A 14036-nucleotide genomic window follows, 5' to 3' on the forward strand; every position below is an offset into this window, starting at 1 on the left:
GAGACCGAGGCCTAGATCTGCAAGTGTCAAAGGGCTGAGCTGAGACTTGCCCTGGCTGGATCCTTCTAGGTGTCTATGTGCGGTCACTCCCGCTCCTAAGGGCCTGGTCTCCCACTCCTCGGAAGCCCTTCCTGTAGCCCCTCTTCCCTGTTCCTCTCGGAATCCTGGGCTGCAGTAGCCACCCCTCCGCTTCACCGCTGACCCTGGAGGTGCTCCAGCAGAGAGCTACTAGCGGCGGGGTGGATGAAAGCAGGGGGCCGGCGAACCCGCGGTAACTCGGCTTCCCAAGCTCAGGTCCTGGGCGGGGCGTGCAACGCCAGGTCCCGCCCCCGGCTAGTCCGCTCGTCGAATGCGCACGCGCGTCTCCCAGTGGTTCCGCCCATCACCGTGGGACGTCGGCTGCGCGCGACGCGCTGGCCGCATAAATGCGGCGGCATCCGGCGTAGGAGCACTTCAGCCGGGAGAGCCTGGGCGTTCGGACGTTTGCCGGTGTCGCGGGCCGCGACAGAGCCCGCCCCTGCTCGCTGCGCCATGGCGGACGAAGGGAAGTCATACAACGGTCAGTGCTGGCCCTTGGGTCGGGGAGCCGGTCGATCTTGGGCCCTGCTGGGCTGTGCTAGCCTAGGCCGCAGCGCCGGGGCGTGAGGCCGCGAGGGGCCCGGCGTCCACGGGGAACGGCGGTGGCGCGGCGCGGGCCCGGGGCGAGGAAGCCCGGGGGCCTGGGTGAGCTAGAGGGTTGGGTGCCGGGGTTGTTGACGCTGGGATCCTTGCTTTGCGGGCCCCTGCGACTGGGAGAGGTGGCTCAGTGGTGGGGTGATGAGATTCCTTTGAACTTTGTGGGTGGTTGATGCCTGTCAGTTCAATTCGGCGGCCAAACTGTTTAATGTGAGTCAGTGCCCTTCTCCTGGGCTGATGTGCCCTATTTTCTACCGCGCGTCCAGGCGATTTTGCCCCCTCCCCCACCTAACGCGTCTGTCGCTTAGGCTTAGTATTTTAGATCTGCACATCAACTCGATGTTCTGGTCCAAACACTACACTGAGTTTTAGTCCAGAGCGGTGGTTAGGAGCCGAGGTTTCAATCCCGAGTTGGCTATGCCAAGCTTGAGTAACTTACACCCTCAGACTGCGTTTTCCATCTCCTTAATGAGGATAGAAACAGTACCAGCCTTCTGAGTTTGTCTCCGTGTGTGTGTGTTAAAACGAGATCATTCATGTCAGGTGCCTGGAGCATAGTGCCTGGCACTGGAGAAAAGTTCTCAGTAAATGTTAGCAACGACTTGTGTGCATTTATTACTTTTTTCCTAGGGTAACTTCTTGAGAAACTCATATTTTTAGTTTTTTAAGGAACCTCCATACTCTTTCCCATAGTGGCTGCACCGGTTTTCATTCCTACCAACAGCGTAGGAGGGTTGCCTTTTCTCCACATCCTCTCCAGCATTTGTTTTTGTGGACTTTTTAATGCTGGCCATTCTGATTGGTGTGAAGTGCTACCTTATTGTGGTTTTGATTTGCATTTCTCTAATAATTAGTGATGTTGAGCATCTTTTCATGTGCCTGTAGGCCATCTGTATCGTGGGTCTTTTTTTTTTTTTCTTTCTTTCTTTTTGCTTTTTAGGGCCCCAGCCGAGGCATATGAAAGTTCCCAGGCTAGGGGTCCAATCGGAGATGTAACTGCTGGCCTACACCACAGCCACAGCAACGCCGGATCCTTAACCCACCGAACTAGGCCAGGGGCTGAATCCGCATCCTCATGGATCCTAGTTGGGTTCGTTAACCACTGAGCCACGCGGGGAACTCCTTCATGGGTCTTTTTTAAGAAGCGCTTCCTACACACCAGGGTTCAGAGGATCATATTCTTGGAGAGGACCCTTGGTGAAGCATCCTAACTGCCACTGGAACCTGAATTCAGGAGTTGTCTCCTTAGTTAAAAGCCTTTTCTGACCAAGAAAACAAAGGGCTCACTCCCAAAAGTTCAGAGTGGCAGTTTGAGAATAAGACTTTTAAAAGAAGCCCTTAAATTGGTCCTATCCGTGTGTGGTGTTTGTATTGTATGGGCAAAAGGAGAGCTGTTTCCCCGAAAGCTAGTGTAATCATGAGGACGGATTTGCCACCTGTGAGAGGGGTCACCTCGGGGTTAAGTAGATTTGGGTGGGCCTACAGAAAGCAGATGTCGGGTGACTTTCGAGGGGTCCGAATTGTGTCCAGTTACTGTGGGTCACTCACACTTCACATTCACTTGAGAGTGGCAGTTGGAGAGCAAGATTTTTTTTTTTTTTAAATCTTTTTAAATTGAGGAAGGTTGATTTACAATGTAATGTTGGTTTCAGGTGTACAGCATAGTCATTCCTGTATTTATAGATTACACTCCATTAAAAGTTATTGGAAAATAATCGCTGTCATTCCCTGTGCCATACAACAGATCCTTGTGGCTTCTCTCTCTTATACTTAGTAGTTTGTATCTCTTAATCCCATATCTTGCCTTATCTTGCCCCTCCCCCTCATAACCACTAGTTTGTTGCCTGTATCTGTGAGTCTGTTTCTGTTTTGCTGTATACATTTTATTTTTTTAAATTCCACGTGCAAGTAATGTCACATAGTATTTGTCCTTTTCCCTTTGGCTTATTTCACTAAACGTAATACCCTCCAAGTTCATTCATGTTGCAACTATGGCAAGATTTCATTCTTTTTGATGGCTGAATAGTATTCCGTTATGTGTGTGTGTACGCACCACGTCTTTATCCATTAGTCTCTTGGTGAACACTAGGATCGCTTCCATAGCTTGGCTACTGTAAATAGTGCTACCGTGAACATTAGGATGCATGAATCTTTTTGAATTATATATTTTTTTCTAGATGTATAACTAGGGGTGGAATTGCTGGTGGTCATATGGTAGTTCTATTTTTAGTCTTTTGAGAGGAGAACAAGACTTTAAAAGATGCTCGTGGAGTTCCCTGGTGGTTCAGTAGGTCGAGGATCTGATGTTGTCACTGCTGCAGCATGGGTTTGAGCCCTGGCCTGGGAACTTCCGTATGCCTTGTGGGTGCAGCCAAAAAAAAAAAAAAAAAGGTCTTAAATTGGTCATATTTGTAACTGACATTTGTGCTCTATAGGCAAAAGTCCTGTTTACCAGAGCTGATGTAATCATTGAGATTGGTTTTTCCCCTTGTGATTGGTTTTCCTTTGTGATTGGTTTCCCAAGATATAATCACTGACCACATTTCCAGTGGAGTTAAGTAGACTTGGGCACTTGAGAGCAGGCAGTTTTCAGGTGACCTGACCCAGTGTGAGTTGTGTCCAGTTACTGCTCGGGACACTCACACTTCCACATTCTGCTTCTCCTTTGTAGTTCCAGTTTCTGCTTCATTTTTCTAAAGCCTTATACACAGTTTTCCAGGGATGTTTCCCTTTTGCTGCCATCCCACGGAGAAGGTTCTTTCCCTGGCCAGGCAGAGGAGTTTGCCAGGAGGTGGGCTCTGTTGTGATTGTGTGTCTCCTGTCTGGTCGTGCAGGGCGCTGGATACTGGGATCGCCCAGTAGGGGAGCCGAACCAGGGATGTATTTTCTAATTTGTGTCCCGTTTCCAACCCCAGAGCACGATGATCGAGTTAGTTTCCCTCAAAGAAGGAAGAAAGGCCGAGGCCCTTTCCGGTGGAAGTGTGGCGAGGGGAACCGGCGCTCTGCAAGGGGAGGTTCTGGCATTCGGTCTTCCCGCCTTGAGGAAGATGACAGGGATGTGGCAGTGAGCGACGCCCAGGATGTTCCCCGACTACGATAGTGAGTAACCAGTTTGTCCGGTTTGAGTTCAGCGACCCGTTTGTTTCCGCGGCCCTCTCACCATAGTGCGTGTGTCATTTCTCTTCGTTGCTGGACGAGAGAGAAATGCCAGAACCAGCCTCCTGGTTGAACAGCCGTAGGCCTGGTCCGGACACCAGGGCAGGAAGGTCTCCGAGAAGACAGGCCTCACTTTGTGGATGTTTGATTCCCTCCTTCCCCCACAGCAACCCCTATGCTGCGCGACCCAACCGTCGGGGCGATGGTTGGCACGAGCGGTCTCGAATTCACGTCACGGTGCCTCTGCGGAGAGACAGAGTTCCTCCAGAGAGGGGAGGAGCCGGCACCAGCCAGGATGGGACCTCAAAGAACTGGTTTAAGATTACAGTGAGTGTCTTGGCAAGGGCGCAGAGCCGGGGTGCTGGGGGGCCAGGCCCAGGGTGAGGGGTTTCCTTCGCACATCACAAGGTTGGGCTTCTCAGCGGCTCACTCCACAGTCAGGTGGCCATTCTTTCTCCTTAGAATCACTGTCTTAAAAAACCTATGAGCAGGTTCAGAAAAGGAGAAGGAGACAAGTGGGATTGGGGGGGGCACCTAAAGGGAAATGTGGCAACTGTGGTTGGGAGCTGGACTGACTCCTCCGGATTTCTCCATCTCCCTCAAGCCGAGTGTGGCGGCTGGGGGCCCTGGGGTTCTCTGAGGGCCAGGCAGGTTATCAATGACACCTTGCAACTTTTAGAATCAAGCAATTTGAGGAGTTCCCTGGTGGTGTAGCAGGTTAAGGATCCAGGGTTACTGCTGTGGCTTGGGTCACAGCTGTGGCACGGGTTCAAAACTTGGCCCAGGAATTTTGCAGGCCACAATTAGGTCCCCCCCCCCCAAAAAAAAAGAAACGGTTTCTTTTGACGAAAAATTCTGCCCAGTATAAATAGACAAAGAGGAGGTTAAGGAATCTGTGTTTGGCTTGAGTGGAAAAGCTTTCACTGGCCATTTCTTTCGAAAATGTTTTAGAGCTGGCCGGTGATATGAAGAGAGCACGAGGGCAGGCCTGCTGGTCAGCGATGGTTGTACGCTGTTCCCTTTTCTCTCTCTCTCTCCTCCAGATTCCTTATGGCAGGAAATACGACAAGTCATGGCTCCTGGGCATGATTCAGAGCAAGTGCAGTGTCCCTTTCACTCCCATTGAGGTAAACTCCGGCGTGAGTGGCTGGCCGGGCCCCAGGGGAGGTGGAGGTACCGGCTGGGCCAGGGGCTCTGGGCTCCAGGTCTGACACTCTTGTTTCCTCTTCCGGCAGTTTCACTATGAAAACACACGGGCCCAGTTTTTTGTCGAGGACGCCAGTACCGCCTCGGCATTGAAGGCTGTCAACTATAAGATTTTGGATCGGGAGAACCGCAGGGTGTGTGTAAAGGGCCTGGCGTGCTCGGGGGCGGGGCTTGGTGCTCAGGGCTCCCACTGAGTCTGGGGCTCGGGCCTCCCCGAGTTCACCCTGCCCTGGGTCTTCCCTGCCCACAGATATCTATCATCATCAACTCCTCTCCGCCGCCCCACACTGTGCAGAACGAGCTGAAGCCGGAGCAAGTCGAGCAGCTCAAGGTGAGGCCGGTGGGCTGAACAGGTGTGTCCTTCCAGTTGTCACCCCCCCCATACCCCCCCCCCCACACAGCCCCGGAGACTGCTGAACTGCTGCTGAACGCTTTGTCTTCCTCTGTAGCTGATCATGAGCAAACGATACGATGGCTCCCAGCAAGCCCTTGACCTCAAGGGCCTCCGTACAGACCCAGGTACGGTCCACAGCAGGAATGCTTAGACGGTTGTAGACAGGGGGGGGCTCAGTCCGGCAGGAAAGTTGGAGAATGGTGCGGCCCGAACACCCCCTCAGACTGACTTCCCTCTCCTTCCTGAAGACTTGGTGGCCCAGAACATCGACGTGGTCCTGAACCGCAGAAGCTGCATGGCAGCTGCCCTGCGCATCATCGAAGAGAACATCCCTGAGGTGAGGCCTTTGTCCCGCCCACGGGGCGTGAGGACACGGGGGTGGCGTAGATGGGAGGGGCCTTCATGGCAGGCTTGTTTCTAATCCCCTCGCTGGCCGTGCTTCCTCTAAACTCTTCTCTCCCCACAGCTGTTGTCCTTGAACTTGAGCAATAACAAGCTCTACAGACTGGATGACTTGTCCAACATCGTGCAGAAAGCACCGAATCTAAAGATCCTAAATCTCTCTGGAAACGAGGTGAGATGGAGAGCCGGGTTGTGTTCTGAAGGGGGAGGGGGTGGGCAGAGGGTGCTGACCGCGGGAGACAGGGGGCGGGCGTTTCAGAGTCGAGTGGGGATCCAGCTGGCTGCCTACGCGCCTTTTCCCCCCTCCCTTGCAGCTGAAGTCTGAGCGGGAGCTGGACAAGATCAAAGGGCTGAAGCTAGAAGAGCTGTGGCTCGATGGAAACACCCTGTGTGATACCTTCCGAGACCAGTCCACCTACATCAGGTCAGTTGTAGCCTCTGTCTCCCCTCCTGGGGACCTTCACCCCCCAGGAGGCTGAGCTGCTGCCCCCTGACCAGTGCCCATCTGCAGGAGATGTGCAGCCCTGAGCTGGAACCACCTGTCCTTTGGGAGGATCACGTGCTCCTCCCTCTCGTCTGTCCGTGTCCCCAGCTTGGCCCGGGTCTCCTGCCCTTCCTTCCCACCTGACTGCTCTTTGCTGGTTCTGTGGCCTTTCTCCCTCCTTCCTGAGCACAGCCTTTTCCAGACTCTCCCTGCCCTCTGTTCCAGGAAGAGCATCTCCCCTTTTCTCCTGTGACCAGGGGGTGTCGTGTATGTGCCCCACACGTGGGGTTGATTTGAGCAGCCAAGAGCCTGCTACCCCTGGGCAGAGAAAGCCCTCCCTCCCCAGGGCTTCTGCTGATGGGCCTTCCCTCCTCTGCACTTTGGCCAGGAGGGCCCGCTTCTCTCAGTCCATGCGCCCAAGGCTGCAGTCTGGGCTTCCCCGCCCCCGCTGAGGTGGAGGCCTCCTGGGGGCTGCTGCCAGGCAGACGGTGTCTCTTGCCCAGTGCTCTGAGCTGAGCCCTCCCTGGAGGAGAAACCTGGGGTCCCTAAGACATGTGACCAGAGCCGGGGCCCCGCCGGCAGGCGAGGGCATCCCCAGGCAGGTGCTGGGCGTGGAGGCCGCGGGGGCGTAGGCTGCAAGGAGACGGAGAACTGACCCTCTCCGGGGGCGCTGCCCCTCCCTCGCTCACACACCTCACATCACCCTGCTTGGCCCCGGAGGATGGCTGGCTAGCCAGAGACGGGTAAGATTCCTCAGGGAAGGAACAACCTAAGACAGGCACAGTCGCAGAGGGGCCATCAGGAGAGGACTTGGGGGCCAACAGAGGTGGGGCACAGACCCTCACCCCCCCAACTTTGCAGGGGCCTGAACCCTCACGCCTTCTGAGGGAGGTCTCCTGCCCCCATGGCTGTCTCGCTTCCCACGCCCAGCTCAGATCGGGACCCAGGTGGCAGACAGAGACCTGGCCAACAGCAGCCGCCCTCTCGCCACACCGAGGATTTGTTTCCCATGTCCTCCTCGGACCACAGGGAGAGGGGAGCTGAAGGAAAAGGCTGGGTCAGGCGCCTTCTTCCCTTCGTTCTCCCTCTTCTCTCTGGGTGGCTCTTCGCCCTGTAGAGCTCCGGCTTCTTTGCTTTCTTTTTCCTTTTTCTCTCTACGCGCCTGTGTCTCCCTCGTCTCTCCTTCGCCCCCTCCCCTCCTACCTGTCCTCTCTCTCTTCTCTCCCTGCCTTCTCTTCTTCCTTGGCCTCCCCTCCTCCTGAGCCCTGCCTTGCTCGTCTCCCTGCCCCAACATCCTGTGCCATCCCTGTGGTGTGTTCTGGTCTTGGCCACGGCCAGACCTGGCAGAAGTGATGGATACCTGTTGAGGCAGCGGAGCCCCTGGGCTCCCACCCCATTCCCTCCTCCCGGGGCTGCACAGGTGAGTAGGTGGAAGGTAAGGGGGGCAGGGAGGGAGAGGAGGTCCTGGCTTAAAGCCCGGGCTGGGAGCGCTGCTCCTGTGGCGCTCGGGGTCAGGCAGATAGAAGAGAGTCGGCCTTCAAGGCAGTCATTTCTGGGTGCCCCGGGTGAGGCGGGGAGTGGGGCTGCTTTTCCTGGAGCTCAGAGGCTGGGGAAGAGGGCGAGGACAAGCAGGATGGGGTGGGCTGTCCCTCGGGTGTTGGTGTATTTGCTCCTAGTGCAGCCCAGGAGGCCCGGTGGCTCTGAAGCATCACTCACTTCTGTCCCGTTCTTGACAGCGCCATTCGAGAACGATTCCCCAAATTACTACGCCTGGTGAGTCCCTGACTTTTCTTATTCTCTTCTGAGGAGGGTAGCATCTCCCACCCTCAGAGTGTTGCCCGATGAGTTTATGTGGCTGCTAATTTGGGGGCACAGAGAGAGCCCTTTGAGAATCTGACAAATCCTATAATCCTTTCTTCTCAGAAAAGTGCCCATAGACAAAAGTTGCATCTTATCAGGATTCATGGACCCTTTCTGTTTCCCTTTCCACTTGACCTCAGACCCCTCACTCTTAGTTCACCCATCAGATTACTCATCTAGCCTTTTTTCTATAGTTTTTCTTTGGTTGGTTGGTTGGTTTTTCTTTTTTTATGCCACACCTGCAGCATATGGACATTCTTGGGCGAGGGGTCGAATCAGAGCTGCAGCAGCTGCCGGCCTACACCACAGCCACGGCAACTCCAGATCTGAGCTGCATCTGCCACCTATGTCACAGCTTGCAGCAGTGCCAGCTCTTTAACCCACAGCAATGCCGGGGATCAAATCTGCATGCACCCTCACAGAGACAGTGTCCGGTCCTTAATTCGCTGAGCCACAATAGGAATTCCTTTTCTCTGGTTTACACTGTCCACTTTTGCTCCCTTTCTGCAGGATGGCCACGAGTTACCCCCACCAATTGCCTTTGATGTTGAAGCCCCCACGATGTTACCACCCTGCAAGGTGAGTGGGCTGTGCAGTCCGGGGCGCTGAGTCAGGACTGGTGTTGAGGGTACTGGTTACGTGATTCTGACATCTGTTTGATTCCAGGGAAGCTATTTTGGAACAGAGACCCTGAAGAATCTGGTCCTGCACTTCCTGCAGCAGTAAGTGTCCTGGGCCCCGAGGCAGGGGAGAGGTGGGCTGGCCCCACCGCAACTCACTCTTGGGAGCTATTGGTCCTTTTGTTTCCCCCGCAGGTACTATGCAGTATATGACTCTGGAGACCGGCAGCGGCTCCTGGATGCCTACCATGATGGGGCCTGCTGCTCCCTGAGCATCCCCTTCATCCCCCAGAACCCTGCTCGGTGAGTATCACAGCCCAGAAGCTGCCTGGGGCCAGCATTTCTCAGCAGACCCAGGCTGGCACCTGCTAGCATCCACGCTGCTCTGCCCACTACCTCCTTTTCCGTTTATCCCCCCAGAAGCAACTTGGCCGAGTACTTCAAGGATAGCAGGAATGTGAAGAAGCTTAAAGACCCTAGTAAGTGTGTGACGTGAGCGGAACAAGTTGGGAGAAGGGGGTGGGACGGCGTCGGTGAGCGCGTGGCAGCCCCTGACCTTGGGTTCTTCTCCCCCCACAGGCCTGCGGTTCAGGCTGCTGAAGCACACGCGTCTCAACGTGGTGGCCTTTCTCAACGAGCTGCCCAAAACTCAGCATGATATCAATTCCTTCGTGGTAGACATAAGCGCCCAGACAGTAAGCACCTGTTTTCTTCCCTGACACGGCCCCGAAGTGGGGAAGGGGCAGTTGCAAGGCCCGGAGGACCCGGGCTCTGGCTGGCAGCCTGTGGGGTAACTGCTGCTGCTGCTTCTCTTCCAGAGCACGTTGCTGTGTTTTTCTGTCAATGGAGTCTTCAAGGAAGGTGAGCCTCTTCGGAGTCCCGAGTTTGCAGCTTGTCGTTCTCAGCACCCACCCTCAGCTTCCCAGCTGCCTTCTCTCTTCTTCCCTGACCGCTTCCTCCCGCCCTGCCCCACCGTCGCCGTCTCCACCTGGCCTGCCCTCCCCGCCTGGCTTTCCCCTCTGGGATGTGGGTGGGCAAAGCCTGAGGGTGACGAGGACACAGACTCCGGAGTCAAGCAGATCTGAGTTTCTGTCCCAACCTCGGTCCTCTGTGTCTGGGCAGTCGACATCACCCCTGAGCCTGAGTCTGTATTTGTAAGGGGCAGGGCTTAGTAATAGCCCTCTCACAGTGCTGTCGTGGGGAGTAAATCCAGTGATTGAGAAAGTCCTTGACGCAGGGTCTGGCACACGAGTGTGGTTAGTGGACAACAGTGTCATCACGACTGCCCTCCCTGGCCTCGGACCCCCCGCCCCTGACTCTGCTCCCCCTGTAAACACACTGTCACCCCTGCCTGGCCCCCTTAGGGTTCTTTGTGGCAGATGAGACCATGATTTTTGAGAAGCTGTTTGAAAACATCAAGCATGAGTGACTCGGAGGGGTCATCACCTGTGTTGTCATTGCAGTGGATGGAAAATCTCGGGACTCTTTGCGAGCCTTTACCCGGACGTTCGTGGCTGTTCCTGGCAGCAATTCAGGGTGAGTGTTTGACTTAGCACGTGGGGTCCTAATCCCCAGCCCCAATCCCTGGCCCCCACCACTGTGAAATGTGGGGACGGTGGAGTCACCCCTCTGGGCATTTTCAGAATTTCAGAAAGGCTGAGGGAGCAGAGGAGGCTCACACAGTGGTGAAGGGTTTGGCTCTGGAGTCCAGCTGCCTGGGTCTTCCATCCTGGCTTCACTACTTCTAGCCAAGGGCAAGTTTCCTCATCTGCAAATCAGTTTAACAGCATTCACTTCCTGAGTCTGTTGTGAAAATAAATGAGGGCTAAGAACTGTCTGTGGGTTGGGGGAGAATGTCTAATTCTAGCGTGTTTGGTAGGTAATCCCATACATAGAGTCCACAGGAAAGGGGGTGAATGATGAAGGGACCTCGTGGGTATTGAAAGAATCTGAGTGTCAAGCGAGGAGTGACGGTGGGAGGATGAGGTTCTCTGTCTGTCCCGCTGTGTCTAAGGCGCTTTTTGTCTCCAAGGCTGTGCATCGTAAACGACGAGCTGTTTGTGCGGAATGCCAGTCCCGATGAGATCCAAAGAGCCTTTGCCATGCCGGCGCCCACGCCTTCCTCCAGCCCAGTGCCCACCCTCTCCCCAGAACAGCAGGAAATGCTGCAAGCATTCTCTACCCAGTCTGGCATGAACCTTGAGTGGTCCCAGAAGTGAGTACTGGGCCTGTGTAGGCACAGGGGTAAACTGAGGTAGGGCTGGTGGTGAATAATGAGTGCCCATAAAATTTTTAAAACCAGACCTTTTTTTTTTTTAATTGCTTTTAAAAAAGGGGATGTTCCCTGGTGGCCTAGTGCTTAAGGATCTAGCACTGTCACTGCTGTGGCCTGGGTCACTGCTGTGGTGTGGGTTCTGTCCTTGCCCTGGGAAGGTATGTATGCTGTGAGCGTGGCAAAAAAAAAAAAAAAGAAAGAAAAAGATTGTCCCTGAGAAAAAATTTCTTTGTGCGTAAATTAGCATAACAATTTAAAGCCAAAGCGAAGTCCCTTTTTTATACTGTTCTGCAGCTGACTTTACTTATCCCATGAGCATCTTTCCCTATTAGTGTAAAACTTACCTTAGTCTTGTTTCTATTAGCTATTTAGTAGAAATAGTTATTTAATATCAAAAGACCATTGATGGACATTTGGATTTTTACCAGTTTTTCATTTGTATAGAGTATAACAGCGTGTATATAATTGTTGGCAAACTCAGGCGTGTGTTTCTATAGAATGGATTTTTTTTTTTTTTTGAGGCCACACATGAGGCATATATGTAAGTTCCCAGACTAGGGGTCAAATCAGAGCTCTAGCTGTCAGCTTACACCACAGCCACAGCATTGTGGGATCTGAGCCACATCTGTGACCTTCACGGCAGTGCTGGATCCCCAACCCAATGAGCAAGACCAGGGATTGAACCTGCATCTCCATGGATAGTAGTCGGATTCTTTGCTGCTGCTCCACAACGGGATCTCCCTAGAATGGATTTTGAAGTGGCCTTTGGTGATCAGAATAACTGTGGTTGTTTCTCACGGAGGTGTCTGTTCTTGCCCTGCTCCAGGTGTCTTCAGGACAACAACTGGGACTACACCAGATCTGCCCAGGCCTTTACTCATCTCAAGGTAAGGTTTGAGAATGGGTGGCAAAAAGAGACCTCCAAGCCTTCAAGAGGGTCAAGTAAGCTGGGGGCATGGGTGCCATCCACCTCACTCTACCAACCTTTTATTTTTCCCTAAGGCCAAGGGCGAGATCCCAGAAGTGGCATTCATAAAGTGACCCATAGTTGTGCTCCAAGAGAAGGCACCTGTAAATAGCCCTTGGATATATTGATGTCTCGTTGCCATGGTTGTCGCCTCTCCGGCCCCCAGGCCACCCTTTGACTGTGACCGAGGAGGGGGTGCTGCTGGATCCCTCTCCTCACCTGCCTTCTGGAAGACTTCCAGGAGATTGAGCCTCTGGTGCCAGGAAGCCAAAGCTTACTTTGTAGAACTGACACTAAACTACTCAAAGGACTTAGGTGCTTTGTGTACTTAACCCCACGATCCTTCCTACTTTTTAAGATAAAGAGTGATGTTGTATTTTGTGTAGAGTGTGCAATTCTGTATTAGCCTTGCTTGCCCTTTGCGTGTGCTGGCGGAAGGGAGGCCAGGGCTGGGCCTAGAGGGCGGGGACGGAGACTCCCGGAGGGCGGGGAGGCGGTGTCGGCAGGAAGTCCCGCCCCGGAAGTAGTCCCTTGCGGGGCCATGGCGGGGCCATGGCGGCGCCCGGGGCACGCGTACCCGGGCGGCTGCTTCTGGCGCTGCAGTCCCGACCCGCGCGCCGGGCCCTGCACGATGCAGCCCCGCCACGGGACGTGCTGCTCTTCGAGCACGAACGAGGCCGCTTTTTCGCCGTTCTCGGGCTGTTCTGTGCCGGTCAGGGCGTCTTCTGGGCCTCCCTGGCCTTTGCCGCCTTAGCCCGCCCCCCGGCCCCGGCTCGGCCTCCGGACACCGAGTCCCCAGACCGTGGCCGCCTGGACCTACGCTCCGCGCTCTGGCGCTATGGCCTGGCTCTTGGCTGCGGCACTATCGGTAAGTGTGGGCTGGCTTCCGGACACGGGGATAAGGCGGGCGGGAGTGGCAGGCACATTCCTCCCTGCTCAAGCGAGAGTAAGGGGCTCCCAACCCTCCAGGCTAAGCAGGAGGTACGCCGGCGTTGGCAGTCCGCGAGCGCCAAGCCCTTGAACAGGCTCAGGCTGAGTTCTGCCTCTCACTCCATGACCTTGAGCAAGTTACTGGGCCGTGTTTTCAACGGGGATGCACATCTGTTAAGGCTTTCGGGAGAAATGGCATACATGACTAGGGTGTAAGAGGTGCTCAGGAGGAGTTACTATCACAATTATTTTATTCAGGGGGCACTGGAAGAGTTACTGCTTAGCAGCTCTTCGGTGAAAACCTCAATCTTTGCCGTTCCTGCAGGTACCCTGGTACTTAGTGCTGGTCTTCTCTTTTCCCTTCGCTCTGTGCGCTCAGTGATGTTACGGGCTGGAGGGAAGCAAGTGACCCTCACCACTCATGCCCCCTTTGGCTTGGGTGCCCATTTCACTGTTCCCTTGAACCAAGTATCCTGCATGGCCCATCGGGGTGAAGTCCCTGCTATGTTGCCTCTGAAGGTCAAAGGCCGACGCTTCTACTTCCTCTTGGACAAAGCTGGACACTTCCCCAACACAAAACTCTTTGATATTACTGTGGGTGCCTACCGTAGCTTGTGAAGAAACCACCTCAGCTCATTCAGGCCTCCCAGAGGGGAATAAAATCTGAAACTTAGAGGTGGGGCGGCAGTTGGTCACACAGTGGGCCCAGAATTCACTGACAGCAAATAAAAGAGCACTCTTCGTGAGGGCAGCTACCTGCCAGTACCTTTTAAGTTTTTTTTTCCCTTATAAATTTAAATTCTTTGGAGTAAAGCAGGCTTTTATGTTCACAAAGGTATTTGTGGGGTGCAAAGTATTTTTCCCCTGGAAATACTCGATCTGGGTTGCCACAGTCAGACAGGTAGCACAAGGATGCTTTCCTTGCATCTGTAGTGGAACCTTTTTTTTTTTGTCTTTTTGCCATTTCTTGGGCCGCTCCCGTGGCATATGGAGGTTCCCAGGCTAGGGGTCGAATCGAAGCTGTAGCCATCAGCCTACACCACAGCCACAGCAACGTGGGATCCGAG

General features: G+C 54.3%; 2 protein-coding genes across 4 annotated transcripts; both read left to right on the plus strand.

Annotated features, from left to right (window-relative positions):
- Nucleotides 1-400: 400 nt before the first annotated feature.
- On the plus strand, nucleotides 401-12415 carry NXF1 (nuclear RNA export factor 1). 3 transcript variants are annotated; one of them, XM_047775468.1, is made up of 21 exons: nucleotides 402-559; nucleotides 3591-3774; nucleotides 3999-4158; nucleotides 4875-4958; nucleotides 5067-5171; nucleotides 5288-5368; nucleotides 5487-5556; nucleotides 5680-5768; nucleotides 5898-6005; nucleotides 6148-6257; nucleotides 8054-8090; nucleotides 8688-8756; nucleotides 8844-8899; nucleotides 8993-9100; nucleotides 9218-9276; nucleotides 9377-9492; nucleotides 9616-9658; nucleotides 10261-10333; nucleotides 10830-11012; nucleotides 11899-11959; nucleotides 12075-12415. In XM_047775468.1, the coding sequence occupies exons 1-21, from the start codon at nucleotides 532-534 to the stop codon at nucleotides 12111-12113; spliced, it is 1863 nt and encodes a 620-aa protein (XP_047631424.1). In that variant the 5' UTR covers nucleotides 402-531; the 3' UTR covers nucleotides 12114-12415. The 3 variants fall into 3 exon arrangements, 2 of the variants coding, with proteins under 2 accessions (XP_047631424.1, XP_047631426.1); XM_047775470.1 differs by lacking the exon at nucleotides 402-559 and adding an exon at nucleotides 3116-3466; XR_007134359.1 differs by lacking the exons at nucleotides 8688-8756; nucleotides 8844-8899; nucleotides 8993-9100; ... (5 more) ...; nucleotides 11899-11959; nucleotides 12075-12415 and having other exon boundaries at nucleotides 401-559; nucleotides 6148-7737; nucleotides 8054-8091.
- A 142-nt stretch (nucleotides 12416-12557) lies between these two features.
- TMEM223 (transmembrane protein 223) lies at nucleotides 12558-13734 on the plus strand. The gene is made up of 2 exons (XM_047775473.1): nucleotides 12558-12907; nucleotides 13295-13734. Exons 1-2 carry the CDS (start codon nucleotides 12592-12594, stop codon nucleotides 13585-13587), a joined length of 609 nt encoding a protein of 202 aa, XP_047631429.1. The 5' UTR covers nucleotides 12558-12591; the 3' UTR covers nucleotides 13588-13734.
- The last annotated feature ends 302 nt before the right edge of the window (nucleotides 13735-14036 follow it).

This window comes from Phacochoerus africanus, chromosome 4 (genome assembly GCF_016906955.1).
Source record: "Phacochoerus africanus isolate WHEZ1 chromosome 4, ROS_Pafr_v1, whole genome shotgun sequence".
Classification (NCBI taxonomy): Eukaryota; Metazoa; Chordata; class Mammalia; order Artiodactyla; family Suidae; genus Phacochoerus; species Phacochoerus africanus.

Coding starts and splice junctions, on each gene's coding strand:
- NXF1 (XM_047775470.1), top strand. CDS start 3,397: ATGTTTCCCTTTTGCTGCCATCCCACGGAGAAGGTTCTTTCCCTGGCC. Junction 3,775..3,998: donor GATGTTCCCCGACTACGATA/GTGAGTAACCAG, acceptor CTTCCCCCACAG/CAACCCCTATGCTGCGCGAC. Junction 11,960..12,074: donor AGGCCTTTACTCATCTCAAG/GTAAGGTTTGAG, acceptor TTTTTCCCTAAG/GCCAAGGGCGAGATCCCAGA.
- TMEM223 (XM_047775473.1), top strand. CDS start 12,592: ATGGCGGCGCCCGGGGCACGCGTACCCGGGCGGCTGCTTCTGGCGCTG. Junction 12,908..13,294: donor TCTTGGCTGCGGCACTATCG/GTAAGTGTGGGC, acceptor CCGTTCCTGCAG/GTACCCTGGTACTTAGTGCT.